Genomic DNA, 25,053 nt, shown 5'->3' on the forward strand with positions numbered 1-25,053 from the left:
AACCTAATATTTCTCCATATTTAATCACAGAGTGTTGTCAGGTCTCTGATTAATGGATTACTGAGCCCTTGCCCGGGGCCTTGTTTGATCATTAAAACACTGTACCATTGTACCATCTGAAAATAGTGTCTGTTTGCTTTTTGTTTGTTTGTTTTATCCTTATCCACTCTCCATTTTGACTCCACAACTTCACTGTGGAGAAAATCTGGTACACCTACCACGAAGAAAACTGCCAATACATTCCTGGGAAAGACAAGCTCCATTGCTGGGTTGTCTGCCTATGACTGTTACAAACCCTGAATTAAATCTAAAATAACCCGTTTTGTAATCCACACTGCTAATATTCTCAGTCATATCCTGTGTAGCTGCAGAATGTTTTCTAATTTCAAAGCGGTGATTTTTGTCTTATCTATTCCTCCTCCCTCCCCAACCCAAGTGCCAAGCGCCTGGCACACAAGCTTAGTGTTTGTTGGAGGGAAGAATCCAGAATACCCGCTGACAGTTTTTGAGCCTTTCCTAAGTGCTTTTTGTCACAGTCATTGTCTCATGATCTCATATATTCCTCACAACAACCCTACTCCGTAGGTACGGTTATTTACACAGGAATAAAGTGACGCTCGGAGGAGTTAAGTAACTTGCAAAGGCCACACGCTGGTCAAGTGAAGGAACCCAGGATACAGCCAGGTGCATAGCACAGGGAATCTCCATTTAACTGAGGGTCAGATGCCGCCGGTCCCGGTGACCATAGGCCTGGAAGCTCTGCGCAACACAGACCACTAGACTCCCGCGCGCTGCCACCAACTGCTGTTTTCTGATTTGCCGCACGCTTCAGAAAATATTCTCAGAGACCGGATGTGCCTCCCCGTACCATGCAAATTCTATGGCTGGAAAACATGAGTGCAGAAAGGGAAGAGTTGTGTGCTTTTTAGCCTCCTTCCCAGAATGCGGTGGAAACTCCGCCCCTGTCTCCGTGGAAACCCGGCTTCTGCGGTGGCTGTCACCAAGGGCGGAGCTGGGGTCGCTGCCCCTCCCCCTGTCTGCAACAGCTCTCGGGCTGGGAGCGATCACTGTCACCCCTTAACCTCTCTGTTCCTCTTCGCGGCGGCCCTCCCTTTCCCTTGTCCTTTCGTGCCCCAAGCCACAACCTGGAGCCCGCACTCCCGCACGGGACTCCGCTGGGACGGTGCACCGGGAGTCCTGGCCTGCGAGCTGCCCTGCGTGGCCTCCTCCTACAGCCTCTCTCCGGGCCCGCCCCTCGGCTGCGCTGATTGGCTGCTCCTGCCCCGCCCTGAACAGGCAGGGTCCACTGCCCCGCGGAAAGTTTTCTGTGCCGGGAGGAAGCTGGACATTCGGAAACTCCGAGAAAGCAGCTCCGGAGGCTGCAGGGGTCTGGGCGGCCATGGAGGAGCCCCCTTTGCGAGAGGAGGAAGAGGAGGAGGGGGACGAGGCTAGGCCCGAGGGGGCCCTGGGCAAGAGCCCCTTCCAGCTGACCGCCGAGGACGTATATGACATCTCCTACGTGATGGGCCGCGAGCTGATGGCCCTGGGCAGCGACCCCCGGGTGACACAGCTGCAGTTCAAGATCGTCCGTGTCCTGGAGATGCTGGAGACGCTGGTGAATGAGGGCAGCCTGACGGTGGAGGAGCTAAGAATGGAGCGGGACAACCTCCGGAAGGAGGTGGAGGGGCTGCGGAGAGAGGGCTCGGCGGCCGGCAGGGAGGTGAGTGCGGGGAGCGGCCACTGGCAGGGGGGACGCTTTCTTCTCTTGAACATCCAAGCCCCTCAAAACAAATCACTACGAGTATGCAGTCCTCAGATTAGAAGCGTTAAGATGGTTTACGTTAATCGAGCACTTGCTCGGTGCTGGACCCTGTGCCGAGTGTGTTCTAAAGCAGCGGCTTCCAGCATTTTTGACCAGGACCTTGAGCAGTGGTTCTCAAGCTTTAGCAGCCATCAAAATCACCTTGAGTGTTCGTTAAAACACAGATTGCCCGGCCCCAGCTGCAGAGTTTCTGACTCAGTAGGTCTGCAATGGGACCTGAGAATCTGCATTTCTCACAAGTTCCAAGATGATGCTGATTCTCTTGGTCCAGGTTTCACACTTCGAGAAACTTTGACCTAGGGTAAGAAATACTTTTTAACTAAAGAGAAATTAGTACTTATGACCACAAAAATATACATATAAGAATATTAAGGGCTTCCCTGGTGGCGCAGTGATTAAGAATCCACCTGCCGGGCTTCCCTGGTGGCGCAGTGGTTGAGAGTCCGCCTGCTGATGCAGAGGACATGGGTTCGTGCCCCAATCCGGGAAGATCCCACGTGCCGCGGAGTGGCTGGGCCCGTGAGCCATGGCCACTGAGCCTGCGCGTCCGGAGCCTGTGCTCCGCAACGGGAGAGACCACAACAGTGAGAGGCCTGCATACCGCAAAAAAAAAAAAAAAAAAAAAAAAAAAAAGGATCCACCTGCCAATGCAAGGAACACGGGTTCGAGCCCTGGTCCGGGAAGATCCCACATGCCACGGAGCAACTAAGCCCGTGCGCCACAACTACTGAGCCTGTGCTCTAGAGCCTGTGAGCCACAACTACTGAGCCCGCGAGCCAGAACTACTGAAGCACGCACGCCTAGAGCCCGTGCTCCACAACAAGACACCGCAATGAGAAGCCCGCGCACCGCAACGAAGAGTAGCCCCCACACACAACAAAGACCCAACTCAGCCAAAAACTAATTAATTAATTAAAAAAAAAGAATATTCAGAGCAGCTTTATTCAGAATTGTGCCAAACTGGAAACAATCCAAATGGAAAAGAGGAATCAGTTTTTTAAATTGTGGTACATTCATATGATGGAATACTACACAGCAATGAAAAAGAGCAGAGTAGTGATACACACAACTGTATGGATGAATCCTACAGATACTACATTGAGAGACCGAAGCCAGGTACCAAAGAGAGCGTCCTGCATGTGGAATTCAAGAACAGGCAAAATAATCTTTACTTATAGAAGACAGGTTGATGGTAGCCCTGGGATGGGGGGGGGGCAGGAGGGACATTTATAGAGAATTCATCCAGGTGTGGTTACATGGGTGTACACATATGGTAAAAATTGTCAAGCTATAAACTCAAGATTAGTGCATTTTTCTGTATATATGTTATACCCCCATTTTACAAAATTACATTTTACGTTGATATCCAGTATTGATGAAACAAAAGTTTCAACGATTTACCCTAACTCTCCCTTACTGAACATGATGTACAGTCATGCTTTCCTCTTCTATTTTTATGAAGTTTTAAATTATTTTGCAACTCACTGAATTAATATCATGACTCATTAGTGAATCTCCAGCTACAGTTTAAAAAAAAAAAAACCGCCCCAAGGGGATTATCTCATTTAATCCTCATACTATTATTATTCCCATTTTACAGAAATGGAGGCATAAGACAGTGAAGTAATTTGCCTGAGGACTTAACAACAAGTAAGAGGTGGAGGCAGGATTTGAGCTCAGAGATGCTAGTCATAACCACACTGTACTAAAATACAGACCTATGACCTTTCTTGTAGTAACATTTGATGAGTGACTGCACTGTGTGGGCTCTGGAGCTATGGCGCTAAATTAGATAAGGACCCTGCCTTCACGGAGCTTCACATCTAGTGGGAGAGGCAAGACACACAGACCTCCAAAACTAGACCACAAGATTACAAACTGAGAAGTATGCCATGAAAGGACAACAGGAACTGGGTGGCTGAAACTCATAGGGAAGAGTGAAGGTTTCTGGTAGCTTCCTTGGTACTCTTTTATTTCACCTACTCATTGCTCACGGTGACAATTATATTTGTAGATAAGGTTCTTCTTTAGTGTCCATCATATGAGATGGTTGAGTGTCATGATTAGTAGCCTGACTTTTTTTTTTTTTTTGGCTGTATGCGGGCCTCTCACTGCTGTGGCCTCTCCCGTTGCGGAGCACAGGCTCCGGACGCGCAGGCCCAGCGGCCATGGCTCACGGGACCAGCCGCTCCGCGGTATGTGGGATCCTCCCGGACCGGGGCACGAACCCGCGTCCCCTGCATCGGCAGGCGGACTCTCAACCACTGCGCCACCAGGGAAGCCCAGTAGCCTGACTTTTGAGATTCAAGAACAGTTAAATGACTTGCCTAAGATCCCTCAGCTCACATTCTGTGCTCTTTTCCTGTCACCTCCAACTCCAGACACAAGGATATGGAGAAAGCCCCATCACGGACCATGAACAGTGTGGTCTGCACGCGGGCCGGGTCATTTCCTGTCTGGGGCATAGCAGACACATCGTCAGCCAGCAGATGAGCTGCCACATTTTCCTCCCAAACTGTAGTCTTAAGAACAGGGGTGGGGCAAAAGGCAGAGAAAATGAATATTTAGTGTCACTAGACAGTTTGTAAAAATATGCCCTAGTGTTGTTTTTTTTTCTTTCTTTCCTTCTTGTTTTTTTAGTTACCATTTTTCGTTGTGGTAGACATAAAATTTACCATCTTTTTTTTTTTTTTTTTTTTTTTTTTTGCGGTATGCGGGCCTCTCACTGTTGTGGCCTCTCCCGTTGCGGAGCACAGGCTCCGGACGCGCAGGCTCAGCGGCCATGGCTCACGGGCCCAGCCGCTCTGCGGCATATGGGATCCTCCCAGACCGGGGCACGAACCCGTATCCCCTGCATCGGCAGGCGGACTCTCAACCACTTGCACCACCAGGGAGGCCCTACCATCTTTTTAAGTGCAGAGTTCAGTGGCCTTAAGTCATTCACAGCCATTATTATGCAACCGTCACCACCATCCTCTCCAGGACTCCTGTCTTGCGAAACTGAAACTCTGTACCCACTAAACACTAACTCCAAATGCCCCCTCTCCCTCAAGCCTCTGGTAACTACTGTTCTACTTTCTGTCTATATGCATTTACCTATTCTAGGTACTTCATATAAGTAGAGTCGGATAATCTTTGTCCTTTTGCCACGGGCTTATATCACTTAATGTCCTCAAGGTTCTTCCATGTTGCGGCATGTGTCAGAATTTCCTTCCTTTCTAAGGCTGAATAATATTCCATTGTATGGATCCACCACAGTTTGTTTATCCATCTGTTGATGGACACTTGGGTTGCTTCCACCTCTTGACTTGTGTGAATAATGTTGCTATGAACGTGGATCTATAAATCTCTCTTTAAGTCCCTGCTTTCAAGACTTTTGGGTATATACCCAAAAGTGGAATTGCTGCATCACATGATAATTCTATTTTTAATTTTTTTTTTTTTTTTTTTTTTTTTGCGGTACACGGGCCTCTCACTGTTGTGGCCTCTCCCGTTGCGGAGCACAGGCTCTGGATGTGCAGCCTCAGCGGCCATGGCTCACGGGCCCAGCCGCTCGGCGGCGTGTGGGATCCTCCCGGACCGGGGCACGAACCCGTGTCCCCTGCATCGGCAGGCGGACTCTCAACCACTGCGCCACCAGGGAAGCCCTATTTTTAATTTTTAAAGGATCTGCCATTCAGTTTTTCATAGTGACCACACCATTTTATATTCCTACCAGCAACGCACAAGAGTTCCAATTTTTCCACATCCTTGCCAACACTTACTTTCTGTTTTGCTTGTTTGATTACAGTAGCCATCACAATGGGTATGAGAATAGTTTGTTTCCTTTCTTTTTTAAAAATTTAAGTTCAAAATTCAAGTGTTACAAAAGTGTTTGCCTTGGAAAAGCTCCCTCCCCATCTCTCTCCACCCTTAGCCACCACTTCCCCTTCCTAGAAAAAATTAAAATGATCAGTTTCTTAAAGTAACCAGAGATACTTTGTGCAAACACAAGCAGATATGAATATATTTTTCCATTATTCACACAAATGATATTGTAATATATACCCCGTTCTGCTTCTTGCTTATTTTCACTTAACGTGGCATGAAAGTTATAATAAATCAGAATATAAAGAGCTTCCTCACCTTTTAATGGCTTTTGAAAACTTCCATTGTACAGTGTTATCAATTGCTCAATGTGAGGGTTCTTAACTTGGAGTTTTTGGAACCCCCAAAGAGGATCATGATTCTAATCCGCAAAATCTATGAACTTGCATGAGAAGAAATTGTATTTTTATTTTCACCAATCTCCATCTGAAACATAACACTTTCTTCAATTATGACTATAGGCAACAAACCACAGTAGTATTAGCAGTACCTGTGACAATAGCCAATGGAAATCACAGATGTGATATCCCATTACAGTGTAGTGCAGATCTCAAAACTTTGTTTTCCTTCTGTATCTTATTAGACCTGTGGCTACATCATGTTATTTAATAAAGAAGCAGGTCTAGGAATCACAAATTTATTTTTAGAAGATTTTGATTAATGTGTTATCTTAGTTGGTTTTCTTGTAATTCTATGCCTTTTATACATTTAAAATCAGTATTTTGAGATGGAATCCATGTGGGCTTTACCAGGCTGCCATAAGGGTCCACGGCACACAAAAAAAAGGTTCAGTATCTCTGCTTTAACCAGTTTCTTATCAAAAGACCTTCATTTTCCAATCGTTTGCTCCGACCCCATGCAACAGTGAATTATTCTGACTTATAGCAGTTGGCCCCCTCAGTATCTAGGGGAAGTGGATTCACTGGGTCAAAGGAAAGCTGGAAGTTTTTTTTAAATTTTTATTTATTTATTTATGGCTGCATTGGGTCTTCATTGCTGTGCGCGGGCTTTCTCTAGTTGCGGCGAGTGGGGGCTGCTCTTCGTCGTGGTGCACGGGCTTCTCATTGCGGTGGCTTCTCTTGTTGCAGAGCACGGGCTCTAGGTGTGTGGGCTTCAGCAGTTGCAGCTCGCAGGCTCTACAGCGCAGGCTCAGTGGTTGTGGCGCACAGGCTTAGTTGCTCTGTGGCACGTGGGATCTTCCCGGACCAGGGCTCGAACCCATGTCCCCTGCATTGGCAGGTGGATTCTCAAACCACTGCGCCACCAGGGAAGTCCCCCACATTGGAAGGTTTAATAAGTATTGTCAAGTTGCACTCCAAAGGGGTTAAAGAGATTGGCTCCCTCTGCAATCAGTGAAGGAACAGATTTCCCCACAGCTTTTACAACACAGTGTGTTTTCAAACATGCTGATGTTTATCAATCCGAGAGGAGGAATGTGGTCACTATTGCATTTCTCTTTATAGTGTGGCTTATTCTTTTTATCACCTGTAGAATATTCCAGAGTGTGGTTGTGCCTTAGTTTGTTTAACTAGACTTCTGCTAATGGACATTTAGGTTGTTTTCAAATATTTGCTTTATTTTAACTTTAGTTTGAAAAAATGTCAAACCTATGGAAGAGTTGCAAGATAAGTACAATGAACACTTGTATATCTTTCACATCAATTCAGGTGTTATATTCAGGTGTATGTATATATGTGTTTGTGTGTGTGTATAGTATGTCTTAAGAGATACACACTGAAGTATATACACACATACATACATGTATATATGCACATATGTACTCATATTTAACAGATATTTATGTCTATATATTATTTATTCACTCAAAATCTTCAGACATTATGTTAGCTGCAGAGTTAGTAAAAGATTAGGATCTTTCACCCTAAATACTAAATACTTCAGTGTGTATCTCCTAAGATATATTATTATATAACCACAATAAATAATTGAATTCAGGGAGAAAAGTTGATAGAATACTAAGATCTAATATGCCATCCCTATTCAAAATTCATAATAATGTCCTTTATCGCATTTTTTTTTTCTGATGCAAGATCCAATGCAGGGTTATACGGTACCTTTAGGACATAGCTCTTTAGTCAGCTTTAGTCTGGAACAGTTCCTCAGCTTTTCCTTGTCTTTCATGACCTTGACATTTTTGAAGATTGTATATCAGTTAGTCTGTAGAATGTCCTTCAACTTGGGCTTGTTCTGATGTCTCCTCATGGTTAGATTCAAGTTATACATGTTTAGCAGGGACACCACTTAAGTGATGCTGTGTCCATCTCAGTGCCTCATATCAGGAGGCACCTGATTCAGTTTGTTATTATTGGTGATGGTAACTTCTATCACTTGGTTAAGGTGGTGTCTGCAAGATTTCTGCACTGTAAGGGTGTCTTTATTCCCTTTGTAATAATGCATAAGTAGCCTATGGGAAAGTACTTTGAAACTGTGAAATATCCTGTTCCCCAACAAACTTTCACCCAAAAGTTTTAGGTCCATTCATTCGTCTTGCCTGAATCAATTATTACTGCGTTGGTTGCAAAAGGATGATTTTCTAACTCTATCATCTTCTACACGTATTAATTGGCATTCTTCTGTAAAGTACAGATCCCCCTCCTCCTTTCTGGTATTAGTCCGAGTTCTCCAGAGAAATAGAACAATAGGAGATATAGATGTAGATATAGACACAGATGAGAATATTTATTATAGGAATCGGCTCACGTGGTTATGGAGGCCGAGAAGACCCACAATCTGCTGCCTGCAAGCTGTAGAATAAGGAAAGCCGGTGGTGTAATTCAGTCCAAGTCAGAAGGCTTGTGTCAGGGGGCTAATGGTATAAGTTCTGGTCTAGGTCCAAAAGCCCAAGAACCAGGAGGGTTGATGCGCACTGTCCAAGGGCAGGAGAAGAAGGATGTCCTGCTCAAGCAGGGAGTGAATTCACCCTCTCTCCACCTTTTTGTTCTATTCAGGCCCTCAATGGATTGGATGATGCCCACCCACACTGGGGAGGAGGCTCTGCTGTACTCAGGTCACCAAGTCAAATGCTAATCTCTTCCAGAAACACCTTCACAGACACACCCAGAAATAATGGGTTAACCAGCTGTCTGGGCATCCCTTAGCCCAGGCAAGTTGACACATAAGATTAGCCATTACATCCCCATTAATTAGTTAATTAATTTAAATTTAAATTTTTATTTATTCTATTTTTTTGGTCACGCCACTCAGCATGTGGGATCTTAGTTCCCCGACCAGGGATTGAACCCATGCCCCTTGCAGTGGAAGCTTGGAGTGCTAACCACTGGACCACCAGGGAATTCCCTAAATTAAAAATTTTAAGTATGGATTCCTGAATCCTGTTTTTATTTGATGGGTTATTATCCATTCCTGTTACTATTCACACGGATACTCAAGTCGTTCAGTTTGGCCAGTAGGAGTGCCTTCAAACTGTGTCCTTTTGATCTGTCTCCATCCCTTACACAATGGAATGTTCCAGACTCAACTTGGAGTTTCCCTGTTCCAGCCCTGGACTCAGCTATTCTCCAAGGAGCCCTGGCTCCTTTCTTGGAGAATGGTACTTAGAATTCTTGTCTCTTTACCATCAACCAAACACTTCCAACAGGCAACGTCTCATCTCATCGGGTCCCTGGGAGTAGTAACAGAACAAGAGAACTTTCCTTTCTGGGATAGACAGTCCATCCTCATGAGGGAAACTGTATAAGTGATGTCTTTTCTTACAGGTGAACCTGGGACCAGACAAAATGGTGGTTGACCTGACAGATCCCAACCGACCACGCTTTACTCTACAGGAGCTGAGAGACGTGCTACAGGAGCGCAACAAACTCAAGTCGCAGCTGCTGCTGGTGCAGGAAGAGCTGCAGTGCTATAAGAGGTGGGCTGTGCTGCCTGGGGCTCCTACACTGCAGAGCAAGACACTGCCTAGAATCCCTTGATATATTACATATCTGTTCTTATGTTCATCCAATCTACTTATTGAAGACCCACTATATGCCAGACACTATTCCTGGCACTGAGGGTAGAGCAGGAACAAAACAGAGAGTCTGTGCTAGTCTAGGAGGAAGACAGGCAATCAGCCAGGAGGCCTGCAATGAACACACAGGATAATGGTGGTGAATGCTGAAGAGAATGTAGATCAAGGTGACATGACAGAGAGCAGAGTGCTGGGGGGGGCCCTGCTTTAGACTGGGTGGTAAGGGAAGACCCCCCCTGAGGTGAATGACAAGAAGCAGCCAACCATGTAAAGATTTGGTTGCATAAAAGTAGAACAAGAAGTGCAAAGGCCCTGAGGTAGGAACCCATTTGGCCAATTTAAGAGACCCACCATGGTGGAACTTGGAATGTGAGGTAGAGGATGGTCCAGAAGAGACCGAGGAGTGGCCTTTTTGGCCACAGGAAGGAGCTCTAGTTTTGGGGTTTTTTAAAAAATAAATTTATTTATTTATTTAGGGTTTTTAAATTTATTTATTTATTTATTTGGGGTTTTAAATTTTATTTATTTATTTATTTATTTATTTGGGTCTTCATTGCTGTGCGCGGGCTTCTCATTGTTGTGGCTTCTCTTGTTGCGGAGCACGGGCTCTAGGCATGCGGGCTTCAGTAGTTGTGGCTTGCGGTCTCTAGAGCTCAGGCTCAGTAGTTGTGGCGCGTGGGCTTAGTTGCTCCACGGCATATGGGATCTTCCCAGGCCAGGGTTCAAACCTATGTCCCTTGCATTGGCAGGCAGATTCTTAACCACTGTGCCACCAGGGAAGCCCAGGAGCTATAGTTTTATTGTAAGTGTAATGAGAAGATTTTGGGAAGTGTTAAGGGAATGACACAGTCTGATTTACTATTTTAAAAGATCAGTGTGGTGATTTTGATAACTGAATGACTTGGTTATGTGAGCGAATGTCCTTGTTCTTTGGAAAGACATTTAAGCATTTAGGAGTGAGGGGGTAAGATGTCTCCAGTTTACTCTCAAGTGGTTCAGGGAGAAGATGGTTGCATGGGTGGATGGGTAGGTAGGTGGATAGGTGGATGGATGGGTAGATAGATACACGGGTAAGCATTTGAGGGATCTGGGTAGATGTACGGGAAGTTTTTGTACTAGTATTACACCTTTTCTCTAAGTCTGAAATTGTATAAAAATTAAAAGTTAGAAAAGATCACAGTAATCCTGGGTAGAGGAGGAACTGTAGGACAAGCAAGAAAGGAAATAAGGAAGCTATTGACGTAGCAGGTTTGGACCTCGCTTTATCCTTCTGCACCATGTTTCCCCAAATAGTTTTACTTTATGTAGGTGTTTCTTGAAAAGGGAGCTCTGGGGTGTTCCCCGGTGGTCCAGTGGTTAGGATTCAGCGCTTTCACTGCTGTGGCCCGGGTTCAATCCCGGGTCGGGGAACTCAGTTCCCACAAGCCACACAGCACAACCAAAAGGAGCTCTGTGGTTGAATAATTCTGGGAAACACTGAATTAAACAAAGCAGGTTTCCTTAGAGGCAGGAGAAGGAAAGATCAAGAGAATAAAAACATGGTACCAGGACTTCCCTGGTGGTTCAGTGGTTAAGACTTCGAGCTCCCAATGCAGGGGACGCAGGTTCGATCCCTGGTTGGGGAACTAAGATCCCACATACTTCAGGGTGCCGCCAAAAAGTAAAAACCAAAACAAACAAAACGTATTGCCAACTAATATTTATCAATGCTTACCACGTGCTAAGTGTATCCCGAGCATCATTTCAATTAGTGTTCACAGCAAGCCTATGAGTTAGGGTAATGTTATCCCCAAGATGATCTAAGGGTCAGAGAGGTCAAGTACCTGCTTGAAGTCCCAGGGCTGGTGGTGGCAACCTTGAGACGTGATGTCAGACAGCCTGACATTAGAGCCTGAGCTTTTAATTATCATGCCACATTTGGACTCGGAAAGTTTGGAAGTAAGGAAATACTCTAATTCAAAACAAAACAAAGCCCCAATGATATTATTCTTTAAATTCATTCAATGTGGCATCATTAAGAGAGCATCAAAGTAAAAATGTCCTAGGAAGCTAAATCCAGAAGAGCTGAGTTCTGCCAACAGGAATTTAATTGTCTTCCTTCTGCTGAGGTTGGAACGCTGTTAATGGAAAGACCTGTCTTCATCTCATTTAATAAGTACTCCAGACACGGTTAGTTAAAAAGAGGAACTGCTAGACTGCCAGTGCCATGAGCAGCTTGCTAGTGAATAAAGCAACACATGTTAGTTCCAGTTTTGAATTCCCAGAGAACAACAGATGTGCACTCCCCATCTGGTACAGGCCAAGAGACAGACAGCAGGATTCTGTTTAGTCTCCTGTGTTATATATTCTGGAGAAACCAGCATGTCAACTGAGGTGTTCTCTTAGCAACTGCATCAATTTGGAGGCCCAAGCTCATACTAATGATAGTTTTAACTGAAAGCAGATATGGTCGACTGTTTCCAAAGATGGTCACAACAGTTTTTCCCATCCTGCATTCCTTTTTTTAAAATTATTTATTTATTTATTTTATTTTTGGCCGCATTGGGTCTTCGTTGCTGCGCGCGGGCTTTCTCTAGTTGCAGCGAGCTGGGGCTACTCTTCATTGCTGTGCGCAGGCTTCTCATTGCGGTGGCTTCTCTTGTTGCGGAGCACGGGCTCTAGGCGCGCAGGCTTCAGTAGTTGCGGCACACGGGCTCAGCAGCTGTGGCGCACGGGCTTTAGAGCGCTGGCTCAGTAGTTGTGGCACACAGGCTTAGTAGCTCCGCGGCATGTGGGATCTTCCCGGACCAGGGCTCGAACTTGTGTTCCCTACATTGGCAGGCAGATTCTTAACCACTGTGCCACAAGGGAAGTCCCCCTGCATTTCTTTTGCAACGAGACTTTTCCACTCCTCTCATCGGAGTAGAGGTAGAGTCTATTTTCCATCCCCTTGAATCTGGACGGCCCTATGACTTGCTCTGACCAATCGAATTTGGTGGAAGTGATGCTGTTTGGCTTCCTAGGTTAAGGCTCTTAAAGGCCTAGCAGCTTCCATGTTTGTGCTCTCAGATTGCTGCCTTGAGACCACCATGCTATGAGGAAGCTCAAGGTAGTCACATGGAGAGGTGACATGAAGAAAAACCAAGGTGTCCCATATGTCAGCCCCAGCTGCATCCAGCCCCCAGCTGATCCACCAACTGAATGCAGCCAGTTGAGAACCCCAAACTAGACCATCAGGAGAACCACCAAATGAACCATAAGAAAAAGAGCCATCATGAGAAGTCATAAATCATCATAGTTTTAAATCACTAAGTTTTAGGGTGTTATGTAATGGTAGATAGTGGGAAAAGGTAATTTTTAGATGATTCTCATATGAATATTATTATAATAAATATATATAATAAAAATAGAAATAATATTAAGTAATAAGAGCCCACTCTTTGCAAAGAAAGAGAGAGGGGGTAAATTCTGCTATCTGATGTGCATACCTAAAGGGGTATCTCAGTCAGCTCCAGCTGCCATAACAAAACACCAGCGTCTGGGTGGCTTAAACAATAGAAATTTTTTTCCTCACAGTTCTGGAGGCTAGAAGTCCAAGATCAAGGTGCCAGTATGGTTGGTTCTGGCTCTTCCTGGCTTGTAGACAGCTGCCTTCTTGCTGTGTCCTCAAATGGTGGGGAGAATGAGAGAGAGAGCAAGCCGTCTGGTGTCTCTTCTTGCAAGGGCACTAATCCCATCATGAAGGCCCACCCTCATGACCTCATGTAAACCTAATTGCCTTCCAAAGGTCCCATCTTCAAACACCATAACATTAAGGGTTAGGGCTTCAACATATGAATTCAGTCTGTAGTAAGGGGAAAATTGATGCCGGTAGCATGGACATAAATTTACCAGTAGGTACCACAACAAAATACCCAAGTGGATCTAATGAGCTTACTGGGTCAGACTTTTTGTTTTTTTAATATTTATTTATTTATTTATTTAGCTGCATCAGGTCTTAGTTGCAGCGCGTGGGCTCTCTAGTTGTGGGGCCCTGGCTTAGTTGCCCCACAGCATGTGGGATCTTAGTTCCCCAACCAGGGGTTGAACCTGCATCCCCTGCATTGGAAGGCAGATTATTTTTTAATTTTTTAATATTTTTTAAAAGTATTTATTTATTTATTTATCTATGGCTGCGTTGGGTCTTCGTTGCTGCATGCGGGCTTTCTCTAGTTGTGGAGACCAGGGGCTACTCTTCATTGCAGTGCACAGGCTTCTCATCGCAGTGGCTTCTCTTGCAGAGCATGGGCTCCAGGCACATGAGCTTCAGTAACTGTGGCACAGGGGCTCAGTAGTTGTGGCTCACGGGCTCCAGAGTGCAGGCTCAGTAGTTGTGGTGCATGGGTTTAGTTGCTCCACAGCATGTGGGATCTTCCCGGACCGGGGCTCGAACCCGTGTCCCCTGCATTGGCAGGCGGATTCTTAACCACTCCGCCACCAGGGAAGTCCCATGGAAGGCGGATTCTTAACCACTGGACCACCAAGGAAGTCCCTGGGTCAGACATTGAAATGCTTCACTGTGGTCAGGCTTCTTTTGGTTGCAGGTGACAGAGATCCAATTCAAACTAGCTTAAGCACAAAAGGGAGTTTTATCGGCTCACATAGCTGGGAATGATCCTGGAATTGGTCTCAGAAATAAAGAAAAAACTGCAACTAAGGCCTCAGGGTTGGAATCAGGGACTGTGTGCCTCTTTCTTTCCTCTTTGCTTCTCTTTATTGGCCTTATTATTTTGTATTAAAGACAGCCCTTCTCTGAATCTTAGGAAGCATGGCTGCTGGCAATCAGCAAGTGAGAGAGAATAGCCTTCTTCCAAGTTCTGTACATCAAATCCAGGGAAATACTCTGGCCCTCTTTGGGTCACCTGACCTAAATATCTTATTGATCAATATCAATCTAGGTCTTATCACCATCTGACTTATTATATATTTTTAAATTTTACTTATTTATTTGTTTCGTGACTGTTTTCTTCCCCAATGGGATATAAATTGCATGAGAGAAGATATTTTATCTATTTTGTTAATTGCTATATCTATATACATTGGTACAATTTGTAGCTTAATAATATTTGTTGAACGAATGAATGAATTCCATTTATTATCTCGCTTAATCCCTCAATCCTAGGAATTAGGTACTTTCATTATCCTTATTTTACTAATTAGGAAATCAACGGTTAAGTTAGAGGATTTATACATGGTTATATTTCTAGCAATTGGAGAAGCTTAAAGTACCAGCCAATGGAATTAGCCAAGGGAAAGAAAGAAGAGGTGTCAACGGTGGAAACGTGGAAGGAAGATTCTAATCATCTGAGTCAGAATGTCTAACTGTAGCATTTCAATGATAATATTATTAATATAATAATAATTATTAAGAACCTTCACTTTCAGAGCTGCACAGATAAGAGATCTGCAAAAAAAAACAACCCACTTATTTGTCTCCTTTTTCCTAGTGGCCTGATCCCAGCAAGAGAAGGCCCAGGAGGAAGAAGAGAAAAAGATGCTCTGGTTACCAGGGCCAGCAATGCCAGCAATAACAAGGAGGAGAAGACAATCATAAGGAAGCTGTAAGTCACCTGGCTGCCCCCTGTTGCCACTACATAATCACTAAAGGAAGGAGTGGGGGTGAGAGAAGGAGGTCCTGCTCTCCTGGTGGTGGTCTTGCAGCTGATATGAAAACTCATTTCTGGTGTATTATAATATCTGCCAGGCAGTAGTGTAAGCACTTAACATATGTTAATTCATCAACTCTTCACAATAACCCTATGAGGTAGGAACCATTACACTCCCCAACTTACAGATGGGGAAGTAAATACCAAGAAGTAAACTCACGTACCCAAGGTCACACAGATAGTGAATAGTGAAGTCAGGATTTGAACCTGAGGGGATCCAGATTCTACACCCTACTGCCTCCCTATGATATAATACCAATAACCAAAGAATAATAATATTACAACCACAAGAAAAACACAGTAACTATAATTATTGGAGTTTAAGGGGGCTAGTTCATCACCAACTTTGGAGGACCCTGGGTCTCCCAGTGCGGGGACCCATAACGCAGTGTCCCCTGAATACTCCCCTCGTGTTCATGCACCATCATTAATCCCTTGTTTCTTTGGTTGCTGTGCCTCAAACCGTAGAGTGTGGGACACTAGTTAAAATTCAGATTCTCAGATATCAACTCATTAGTTCTAGGATGAGGCCCAGAAATCTGGATTTTTACTAAATTCCCAGACAGTCCTGATGTGGGGAGCCCTTGGACCACACCTTGAGATGCGCCTTTTCTGTCTACAGATGTCAGTACAATTAGGCACACCTTTCCTCCACCCCATGCTGAAGGGAGCAGCTGGTTTGCCTTGGTTGCTTTGAGAATGTCCGGCCTGGTGATAGTTTATCAGCTCCTGGTCTTTTGGATCGAAAGTGAGAAACAGCCTCGATCAGGGATCTCAAACTAGAAAGCCTACAGGGGCCAAGCACTTAATGTGGATAAGTGATGGGGCTGTGGGGTGGGGTAGGGGACAGTTGCCCCTCAGTTCTGTCTGGCCTAGGAATAACATGTTACCAGAGCTTCCGCTTCTTGAGTGAAGCTGAGAAGCCGGATTCGTTCATGGAATCTGATTTCCAAATGCCGGCAAATAATTTAAGATTAAAAATAAAGACTGTACGATCCAAATGGCCCACCATCGCAGGCTGTGTCAGGTCCCAGGCCGCCATCTGGCTCTCGCTCCATTATTCCTGCTTCTCAGGGAGGGCTGAGGGGACCTCATTTTCTTCCATTCATCCAGTCATTAACCAGTCAACAAACCCTCACTGAGTCTATATTGTGCACCAGGTGTGGTGCTCAAGCTGGGGGTGCTGCAATGACCTATTCTGCAAGGACTTCGCGGACTCCAATTTCACAGGGAAATAATTTTGAGGGATCAGAGATTCTGAGTTACCTTCCAGGGCAGGTTTAATTAAGATGCCTTTGTTTCAAGAGAGAGGAGAAACTTTTTCTTTTCTTTTTCTCTTTTTGGATCTCAGGAACATAGGGTTGCATTAGTGAGTCTCAACTCATGGCACAATGCACCTCATTGTGAGCGTAAGACCCCTTTCTTCTTGGTTTTATTTGTTCCCTCTTTATCCCCATCCCCCATTCCCATTCTGCTTCCCAGCTCCCCTCCCCCTCAGCCAGTCTCATATGGGTATTTATTTGCCATGTTCTAAAAATTGTGTATTGTCTTTTGTGGATGTATTTTCAATAGTAACTGATATTTTGTTTAACACTTCATTCTGTTTCCTCGTATTTGTTTTTCTTCACTAAGCACTGTTGTTTTCTTTTTTATCAGGTACTCTTTTTTTTTAGAAAAAGAAATATATATTTAAATTTTTTTTTGGCTGCACCGTGGCATGCGGGATCTTAGTTCCCAGACCAGGGCTGGAACCCATGCCCCTTACAGTGGAAGCGCAGAGTCCTAACCACTGGACTGCCAGGGAATTCCCTCAGGAACTCTTTTTTAAATTTTAATAATATATTTTACTAACCCAACACATCCAAAATATTATCATTTCAACGTGTGATCACTATAAAACATTATTAATGAGAAATTTTACATTCTTTTTTTAAAATAGTAAGCCCTTGAAATCTGATATGTATTTTACACTGAGAGCACATTTCAGTTAAGACTCGTTATGGGGCTTCTCTGGTGGCACAGTGGTTAAGAATCTGCCTGCCAATGCAGGGGGCATGGGTTTGAGCCCTGGTCTGGGAAGATCCCACATGCCGCGGAGCAGCTAAGCCCGTGCGCCACAACTACTGAAGCCTGCGCGCCCTAGAGCCCGTGCTCCACAACAAGAGAAGCCACTGCAATGAGAACCCTGTGCACTGCAACAAAGAGTAGCCCCCACTCACCACAACTAGAGAAAGCCCGTGCGCAGCAATGAAGACCCAACGCAGCCAAAAATAAATAAAATTAATTAATTAAAAAAAAAAAGACTCGTTATGTTTCAAGGGCTCAAAAGGCATGTGTAGGGCTTCCCTGGTGGCGCAGTGGTTAAGAGTCCGCCTGCCGATGCAGGGGACGCGGGTTTGTGCCCCGGTCCGGCAAGATCCTACATGCCGCGGAGTGGCTGGGCCCGTGAGCCATGGCCGCTGAGCCTGCGCGTCTGGAGCCTGTGCTCCACAACGGGAGAGGCCACAACAGTGAGAGGCCCGCGTACCGCAAAAAAAAAAAAAAAAAAAAAAAAAAGGCATGTGTAGCTAGTGGCTGCTGTATTGGACAGCATGGCTTTAGCCGATATATGGTCAGATGCTTTCGGCTTTGAGAACTGAGTTTGAATGATCTTTTTTTTTTTAAGTGTTTTTTATTTTAATCATACCTAACATAAAATTTACCATTTAAATTATTTTTTAAAAAGTTGAAGTATAGGGCCTCCCTGGTGGCGCAGTGGTTAAGAGTCCGCCTGCCGATGCAGGGGATACGGGTTCGTGCCCCGGTCTGGGAGGATCCCACATGCCGCGGAGCGGCTGGGCCCGTGAGCCATGGCCGCTGGGCCTGCGCATCCGGAGCCTGTGCTCTGCAACGGGAGAGGCCACAACAGTGAGAGGCCCGCATACCGCAAAAAGAAAAAAAAAAAAAAAAAGTTGAAGTATAGTTGGACTTCCCCTGTCGTCCAGTGGTTAAGACTCCACACTTCCAATGCAGGGGCTGCGGGTTCGATCCCTGGACGGGGAACTAATATCCTGTATGCCATGTGGCGCAGCCAAAAAATAATAATAATAATAATAATAATAATAATAAACAAATTGAAGTACAGTTGACTTATAATGTATTAGTTTCAGGTATACAGCAAAGTGATTCAGTTATACTTATATATATATTCTTTTTCAGATTCTTTTCCATTATAGGTTATTACAAGATATTGAATATAGTTCCCTGTGCTGTACAGTAGGTCCTTGTTGTTTATCTATTTTATATACAGTAGTTTGTATCTGTTAATCCCAAACTCCTAATTTATCCCTCTCCGCCACTTCCCCTTTGCTCACCATAAGATTGTTTTCTCTGTCTGTGAGACCATTTTAATCACTTTTAAGTGTACAATTCAGTCACATTAAATGCATTAAGATCCTGTGCATCCACCACCATTATCCATTTGCAGAACTGTTTCGTCATCCTGTCCCGAAACTCTGTCCCCATTAACCATTAACTCTTCTGTTCCCCTCCTCCAGCCCCTGGCACCCACCACTCTACTTTCGGTCTCTATGAATCTGACTACCCTTGGGACCTCATATAAGTGGAGACATGCAGTATTTGTCCTTTCATGACTGGCTTATGTGATTAGCATAATGTCTTCAGGTTCATCCATGTTGTACCATGTGTCAGCATTTCTTTCATTTTTAAGGCCCAGTGATATTCCATGGTATGTATAGACCACATTCGATTTATCCATTCATCTGTTGATGGACATTAAGCAGCTTTTAAGAGCTGTCCATATAGCAGTGTAGACATCCAACTTGTTTCTGACCCCAGCGATGGGATCGCAGGTTGCCTCCCCCACTGTGGACAGTGCTGCAGTGAATATCTCCATGCTTATTCATGTCCTCTCATGGACCTGGGTGTGAATTTCCCAGGGATATACACCCAGAAGTGATATTGCAGGGCCATGGGGCCTATCATCCAGGGTTCCTGCTTATCAAGAAACAAAGGCTCACACAAAAGGAGTGACTGAAAAGATTTAAAGAAGGGACATTTTACAGATGTGGGAACAGAGATATGGGATGGAGAAGCATGAAGAAGCGTCCTGGGGCGGCAATAGAGGGGCAAGGGGAGGGAGCTGTGAGGGGAAGGGGGAGAGTCATACAGGCATGTGGCCTTCAGAAGAGGAGCACACAGAGCCTGGCGGGGACACAGCAGGGAGTGAACGCCCTCGCCTCTCTCTCCTCCCGCCCTCCCCGCGCGCGCAGGTGCTTCCCATTGGCTGAGCCCAGCCGGAAGCTAGAGGACAAGGGAGCTTGCTGAGATCCCCCACAGAGCTCAGCCTCCTGGAGCTGCAGGCTAGAGAAGAGAGGGGATGCTTCTGCGGGGGCAAACAGCCCACAGAGTGCGTGTCTACTCAGTTCAGTTAGTATCACCAGGCTTTCTTGAATGGCTGCATGAAACAGCTTTATCAGACAAGACCACCTGAAACCACATTTACTTACTCTTCCGACAAATACTTATTGAGAGCCTACCATGTGCCAGGCACTGATCTAAGTGCTGGGGATACAGGGAGCAAGACGGAGTCCCTGCCCTCATGGCGCTTACATTCCAGTAGGGGAGGCAGAGAGTGAACTGGTCAGGAAATGTACTAATGGGACAGCTTCAGATGGCCCTACCTGTGCTGAAGACCGTTAAATAGGGTGCTGAGAGAGAGGTTGATCAGGAGCTGCTTTTTTTTTTTTAAGTCATTTTTGGCCACGCCACGCAACTTATGGGATCTTAGTTCCCCAAACGGGGATCGAATCCGGGCCCTGCGCAGTGAAAGCGCGAAGTCTTAACCACTGGACCACCAGGAAGTTCCCGATAGGGAGCTACTTTAGATTTGGGGAGTCCTGGAAGACTTCTATGGAAAGGCAACATTCGAGCTGAGCCCTGGAAGGCCATAATGACCTGAGTTTCCCTGCCTTCCTGGCAGAGGGAACAGCAGGTGTAAAGGCCAGAGGCTGGAGAGAGCTTGTGCAACAGAGATCACGGTGGCTGGAGCAGCAAAGAGAAGGGAGGTGAGGTTGGAGAAGGGGAGGGAGCGGGTCATTCGGGGCTGAGTGGATCCTGGTGATGACTTTGGGTTTCATTCCAAGTGCTTTGGAAAGACCTTGGAAGGTTTTAAGCTGGGGAGTGACGTGTCCATATTCACCTATAAAAAGCTCACTCTGGCTGCTTTGTGAAGAAGGGTTGAGGGGACAAAGTAGGGCCAGTGGGAGTGTTTCTTCCCCAAGAAAGGGTCTCCTGAGGTAAGATAATGAATGAAAGAGCATCTCCACCCTACAGCAGGTGTCAGATATGAAGGTATTTATTTGGGACATTCATTGGCTGAGGATCTCACTGTAAACAAGGCTTCCAGACCCATAAGCTACTGGTTTCCTTCTTTCTTTCTTTTTTTTTTTTTTAATATTTATTTATTTATTTTATTTTTGGCTGCGTCGGTCTTAGTTGCGGTATCCGGGATCTTTTTGCGGCACGCGAGATCCTTTGCTGAGGCGCATGGGCTTCTCTCTGGCTGTGGCCCGCGTGCTCAGTAGTTGCGACACACGCGGGCTTAGTTGCCCCACGGCAGGTGGGATCTTAGTTCCCTGACCAGGGATCGAACCTGTGTCCCCTGCATCAGAAGGCGGATTCTTAACCACTGGACCACCAGGGAAGTCCCCATAAGCTACTGGTTTCTTTCTGCCTCTTCTAGGGGAGTTCTTTGGGTTACTTAATTGGAGTTTGAGCCTGGTACGGCAAAAATACAATGTTTGTAAGCCAGCCTGAGGACACAGGTTCAAAGAGCGTGAGGCCACAATTTCACGATCAGACAAGATTACCGAGCTAATGGAATGAATGAGTGAATGAATGAATGGACGACTCTCCGAAGAAGTAGGTCATGCTGAGAAGGATTTTTGTCTTCGTCCTGAGGACAGTGGGGAGCCATGCAAGGGTTTAAGCTGAGGAGTTCCTGAGCTCTGCACAGTGACACGGTCGTTCTGGCTGCCGCGTGAGTGGATTGTGGGGGGAGGGGAGGCTGTTCCGCTCCTCCTGGTGGCCTGGCCTGCGGGTGGCAGTGGAGGAGATGAGAGGTGGGGGGATCAGAACACAGCTGGGGCGTGGTGACTAAAATACAGCAGGTGGGCTGAGGGGAGACGAGTGGAGAGCAACTCCCGGTTGCTGGCTTGAATGACTGGGTGGGGGAAGATGACGTTTTCTGAGACAGGCAAGTGGGGTTGGCGGGGTATGCGCAGGCTCAGGGGGCGGGCGGTGGAGCCCTAACGCCTGTATCCGCACGTGAGTCAAGGGCTCGTCCTGCCGTTGCTGGCAGAACTGCTAGCGGTGCTCAGGAGGTTTGTCTTTGACTGGAAGCAGGAGCCCGTATCCCCATCACTGACTTTTCAGCCCACCAGCCATCTTTGCATCTTTCCTACCACTGGAAATAGCATTGACCCTGTACTTTGTGTCACTGTACTTTGATCAACCCCAGATGTCATTCATTTTTTAAAGTTTTATTTATTTATTTATTTTTGGCTGCACTGGCTCTTCGTTGTAGCGCAGGCTTTTCTCTAGTTGCGGTGAGCGGGGGCCACTCTTCATTGTGGTGTGTGGGCTTCTCATTGTGGTGGCTGCTCTTGTTGCGGAGCACGGGCTCTAGGCGCGCGGGCTTCAGTAGCTATGGCAGGCAGGCTCTGTAGTTGTGGCGCACGGGCTTAGTTGATCCCCGGCATGTGGAATCTTCCCGGACCAGGGATAGAACCTGTGTCCCCTGCGTTGGCAGGCAGATTCGTATCCACTGCGCCACCAGGGAAGCCCCCAGATGTCATTCTTCCTTTTCAAAACTTGGCATGAGGGGGACTGAAAGTTTGTTACTCATGCCTCAGGGGATATCTTTATATGTTTTATCTGTTATATCCAAGAACTTACATGTTACTCTTTATTCATTGCAAATATCTATTTTATAATTGTAGGTACCATTGAGAAGTTATCACTTCCTCTACAATAAAAACCACTTAAAATCAGAAATTAAAAAAAAAAAAAAGGTTCCAGACTCCATCTGTCAGTCTAGCACAGTAGTTATGTGGGCTCTGGGCCCAAGTCCCAGTGGTTCCAAGATACGCTGTGTGACCTTGGGCCTGTTACTTAACCTCCCATAACCTCAGTTTGCTCATATATAAAATGGGGGTATTGATTGTACTCACCTCCTCATGTTGTTATGAGTTTGAAATGAGCTCGTAGATGGAAAGCCCTGGAACAGTGCCTGTCCCATAATGAGCCCCGAGGAAATGGCCTGCAGGAGCTGCTTACAGATTTTGCAGGAGGTTCTGCACCTCCCGCTTCAGAACTCGCTCTGTTCCCTCTGACCCCTCTCTCTCTCCACCCAGGTTCTCTTTCCGATCAGGGAAGCAGACATAGATCTGGGACCATGTCTCAGTTCTCAGAAGACGACTTCAAAAATCATTTCTCAGTACCAGTGCGTACCCACTGCACTTGCTCCTTTGTTTCCCCTCAAAGCTGTCTGAGGAGGAACGGGTGAGGTTTTCTCCCCAGCTGCAGAATTGAACACCCCCGAAGGCTGGGCCAGGGCGAGTGAAGCGGCACAAAGAAATCGAGAAAGCAGAAGGAAAGCGAAACGGGGCCACCTGCAGTCCCACTTCAACCCCCCAAGAGGCCCCCAGCGTGCGGATGTGCTTTCTGCTTCTCAGGGCTCACAAACGACCCAGGACTTTACTGCGTAGCTGTGCAATACACCAGCCCAAATCGGGGTGGGGAGAAGAGGATGCCGGGAAATCTGGTATGGACTTTGCAGTGATGACTTCACTGATGTTTAGTGACTATTTGATTTTGCTAACGTGACTTTCTTTACATGATTTTTTTATGAAAGTAAAATGACTTTTACACTTTCTGTGTTTTAGAGTGGCCTCTTAGAGTTACGTGACCTTGTGTAAGTTACTTCAGCTTTTTGGAGTCTTGGTTTCCCAATCTGTGAACTGTGTACAGTTGACCCTTGAATAACACAGTTTGAACTGCGAAGGTCCACTCACACACAGATCCTTTTTCAATAGTAAATACTGTAGTACTGCACAACCTGCAGTTGGTTGAATCTGCGTATACGGAGGAAACTCGAATATGGAGGGCTGACTATAAGCTGTATGCGGAGTTTTCGACTGTGGAGAGGGTGGGTGTCCATAACTCCCTGCATTGTTCAAGAGCCAAATACACACACGCACACACGTATATATACATATATAACGTATGTATACCTACATACATATATATATATATGGTGCACATACATCTCATTGAATCTAAGTGAGGCACCATGTTGCTATGTGTTGCTATGACAGGAAAAATGCTACAAATTATAACATTAAGATGCTATTGATTTTAAGGCTCATCCTGATTTCAGCAACGTTAAAATATGGAAAAAAATAAGTGCATTTAGGAATCAATGAAATACAGTCTGTAGATAGCAGGAGACTACACTTTGCAAAGAAACTAATGAGCCTGCTGAACTCACCTATGAGCCTGACTTCTTAGTGAATAACACTGGCTTACTGAACGTGTTTCCCTGCTGCCTGGATTATCTCATTTATTCCTATAACATCTGAGGAGATGGGGACTAATACTAATCGTCCAGTTTACAGATTTGCAAACCAAGGCTCCAAGAGGTTAAAGTACTTTACACAAGGTCATGTAGCTGGGAAGTTACTGCCCAGAATGCACACGCAGGCCTGATTCTAAGCCCTCGGTTCTTATCTGTGACGCTCTATGTACCCGGATTCTCCAAAAAGTGCAAATATTAATAATGAGTGCAATTTACTGTATGCCTTGCCCACACCTATACATGTTGCCTCACCTTATCCCTATGGGATGGGCGTTATATTTATTCCCGTGGTTCACCCAAGCAAGTGCCAGCACAGTGGGGCTAAGGGGCTTGTCTAAGGCCCTAGCTGGAAAGTGATAAAAGTGGGACTTGAACCCAGGTGCCAAGGCCAAAACCACTCTGCCTCCCAAGAAAAGTTGGCAACGTTCAAGTGTCTGATCCAGAATGCCATCTCAACAGCATCCTAGATCGGGGGCTCCTGACTCCTGTAACCCCGTGTAACACTGCAACCCTGACTGGTTGCTGCCCTCTTAACAGCAGGGAGGGAGGAGGATTTCTGCACCTTGGAGGTGAGAGCTGACTTGGGAAACGAACCCGAGCATCCTGACTTCAGAACCGCAGATGCTGGGGTGTGGCCGTTGGAGTGCCAGAAGCTAAGTTCTTGGAGCCGGGCCCAGTGTGACCACAGACAGCAGAGACACGGCCGCTCCCACACTGCAGGCTTCCAACTCCAAACCCAACCCCAGGAGGAGCAGGCTTAGAGGCAGTATCTGTCAGTCCTGGGCACTTGTAAACAGTGAATGATAGAAAACCACCCCAAATTTTCATCCTAATAATAGCTAACACTGATTACTGAGGATCATCTATGTGCAAGTACTTTTTATGTCTTAAACTCATCCAATCCTCACCATCACCCCGACACAAGCACCACTATCATCTTCATGTCACTGAGGAGGAAAGTGGCACGCAGGGCGGTTAGATAACCCGCCCAAGGTTACACAGCTGCTAAGTGGCTGGAACCTGAGGTTCTGTTCCAGGGCTGAGCACTTGGCCA

General features: G+C 45.9%; 1 protein-coding gene across 3 annotated transcripts; it reads left to right on the forward strand.

Moving 5' to 3' along the window:
* The first annotated feature begins 1,297 nt into the window (after positions 1-1,297).
* On the forward strand, positions 1,298-23,296 carry RILPL2 (Rab interacting lysosomal protein like 2). Of its 3 annotated transcripts, none has more exons than XM_060119276.1 (4): positions 1,298-1,720; positions 9,427-9,578; positions 15,143-15,256; positions 17,411-17,675. In XM_060119276.1, exons 1-4 carry the CDS (start codon positions 1,400-1,402, stop codon positions 17,502-17,504), a joined length of 681 nt encoding a protein of 226 aa, XP_059975259.1. In that variant the 5' UTR covers positions 1,298-1,399; the 3' UTR covers positions 17,505-17,675. The 3 variants fall into 3 exon arrangements, with proteins under 3 accessions (XP_059975259.1, XP_059975260.1, XP_059975261.1); XM_060119277.1 differs by having other exon boundaries at positions 1,299-1,720; positions 17,018-17,497; XM_060119278.1 differs by lacking the exon at positions 17,411-17,675 and adding an exon at positions 22,777-23,296 and having other exon boundaries at positions 1,300-1,720.
* Positions 23,297-25,053: the final 1,757 nt, after the last annotated feature.

The sequence above is a fragment of the Mesoplodon densirostris genome, chromosome 15, assembly GCF_025265405.1.
Source record: "Mesoplodon densirostris isolate mMesDen1 chromosome 15, mMesDen1 primary haplotype, whole genome shotgun sequence".
NCBI lineage: Eukaryota > Metazoa > Chordata > Mammalia > Artiodactyla > Ziphiidae > Mesoplodon > Mesoplodon densirostris.

Coding starts and splice junctions, on each gene's coding strand:
- RILPL2 (XM_060119276.1), top strand. CDS start 1,400: ATGGAGGAGCCCCCTTTGCGAGAGGAGGAAGAGGAGGAGGGGGACGAG. Junction 1,721..9,426: donor GCTCGGCGGCCGGCAGGGAG/GTGAGTGCGGGG, acceptor CTTTTCTTACAG/GTGAACCTGGGACCAGACAA. Junction 15,257..17,410: donor AAGACAATCATAAGGAAGCT/GTAAGTCACCTG, acceptor CTGCCAATGCAG/GGGGCATGGGTTTGAGCCCT.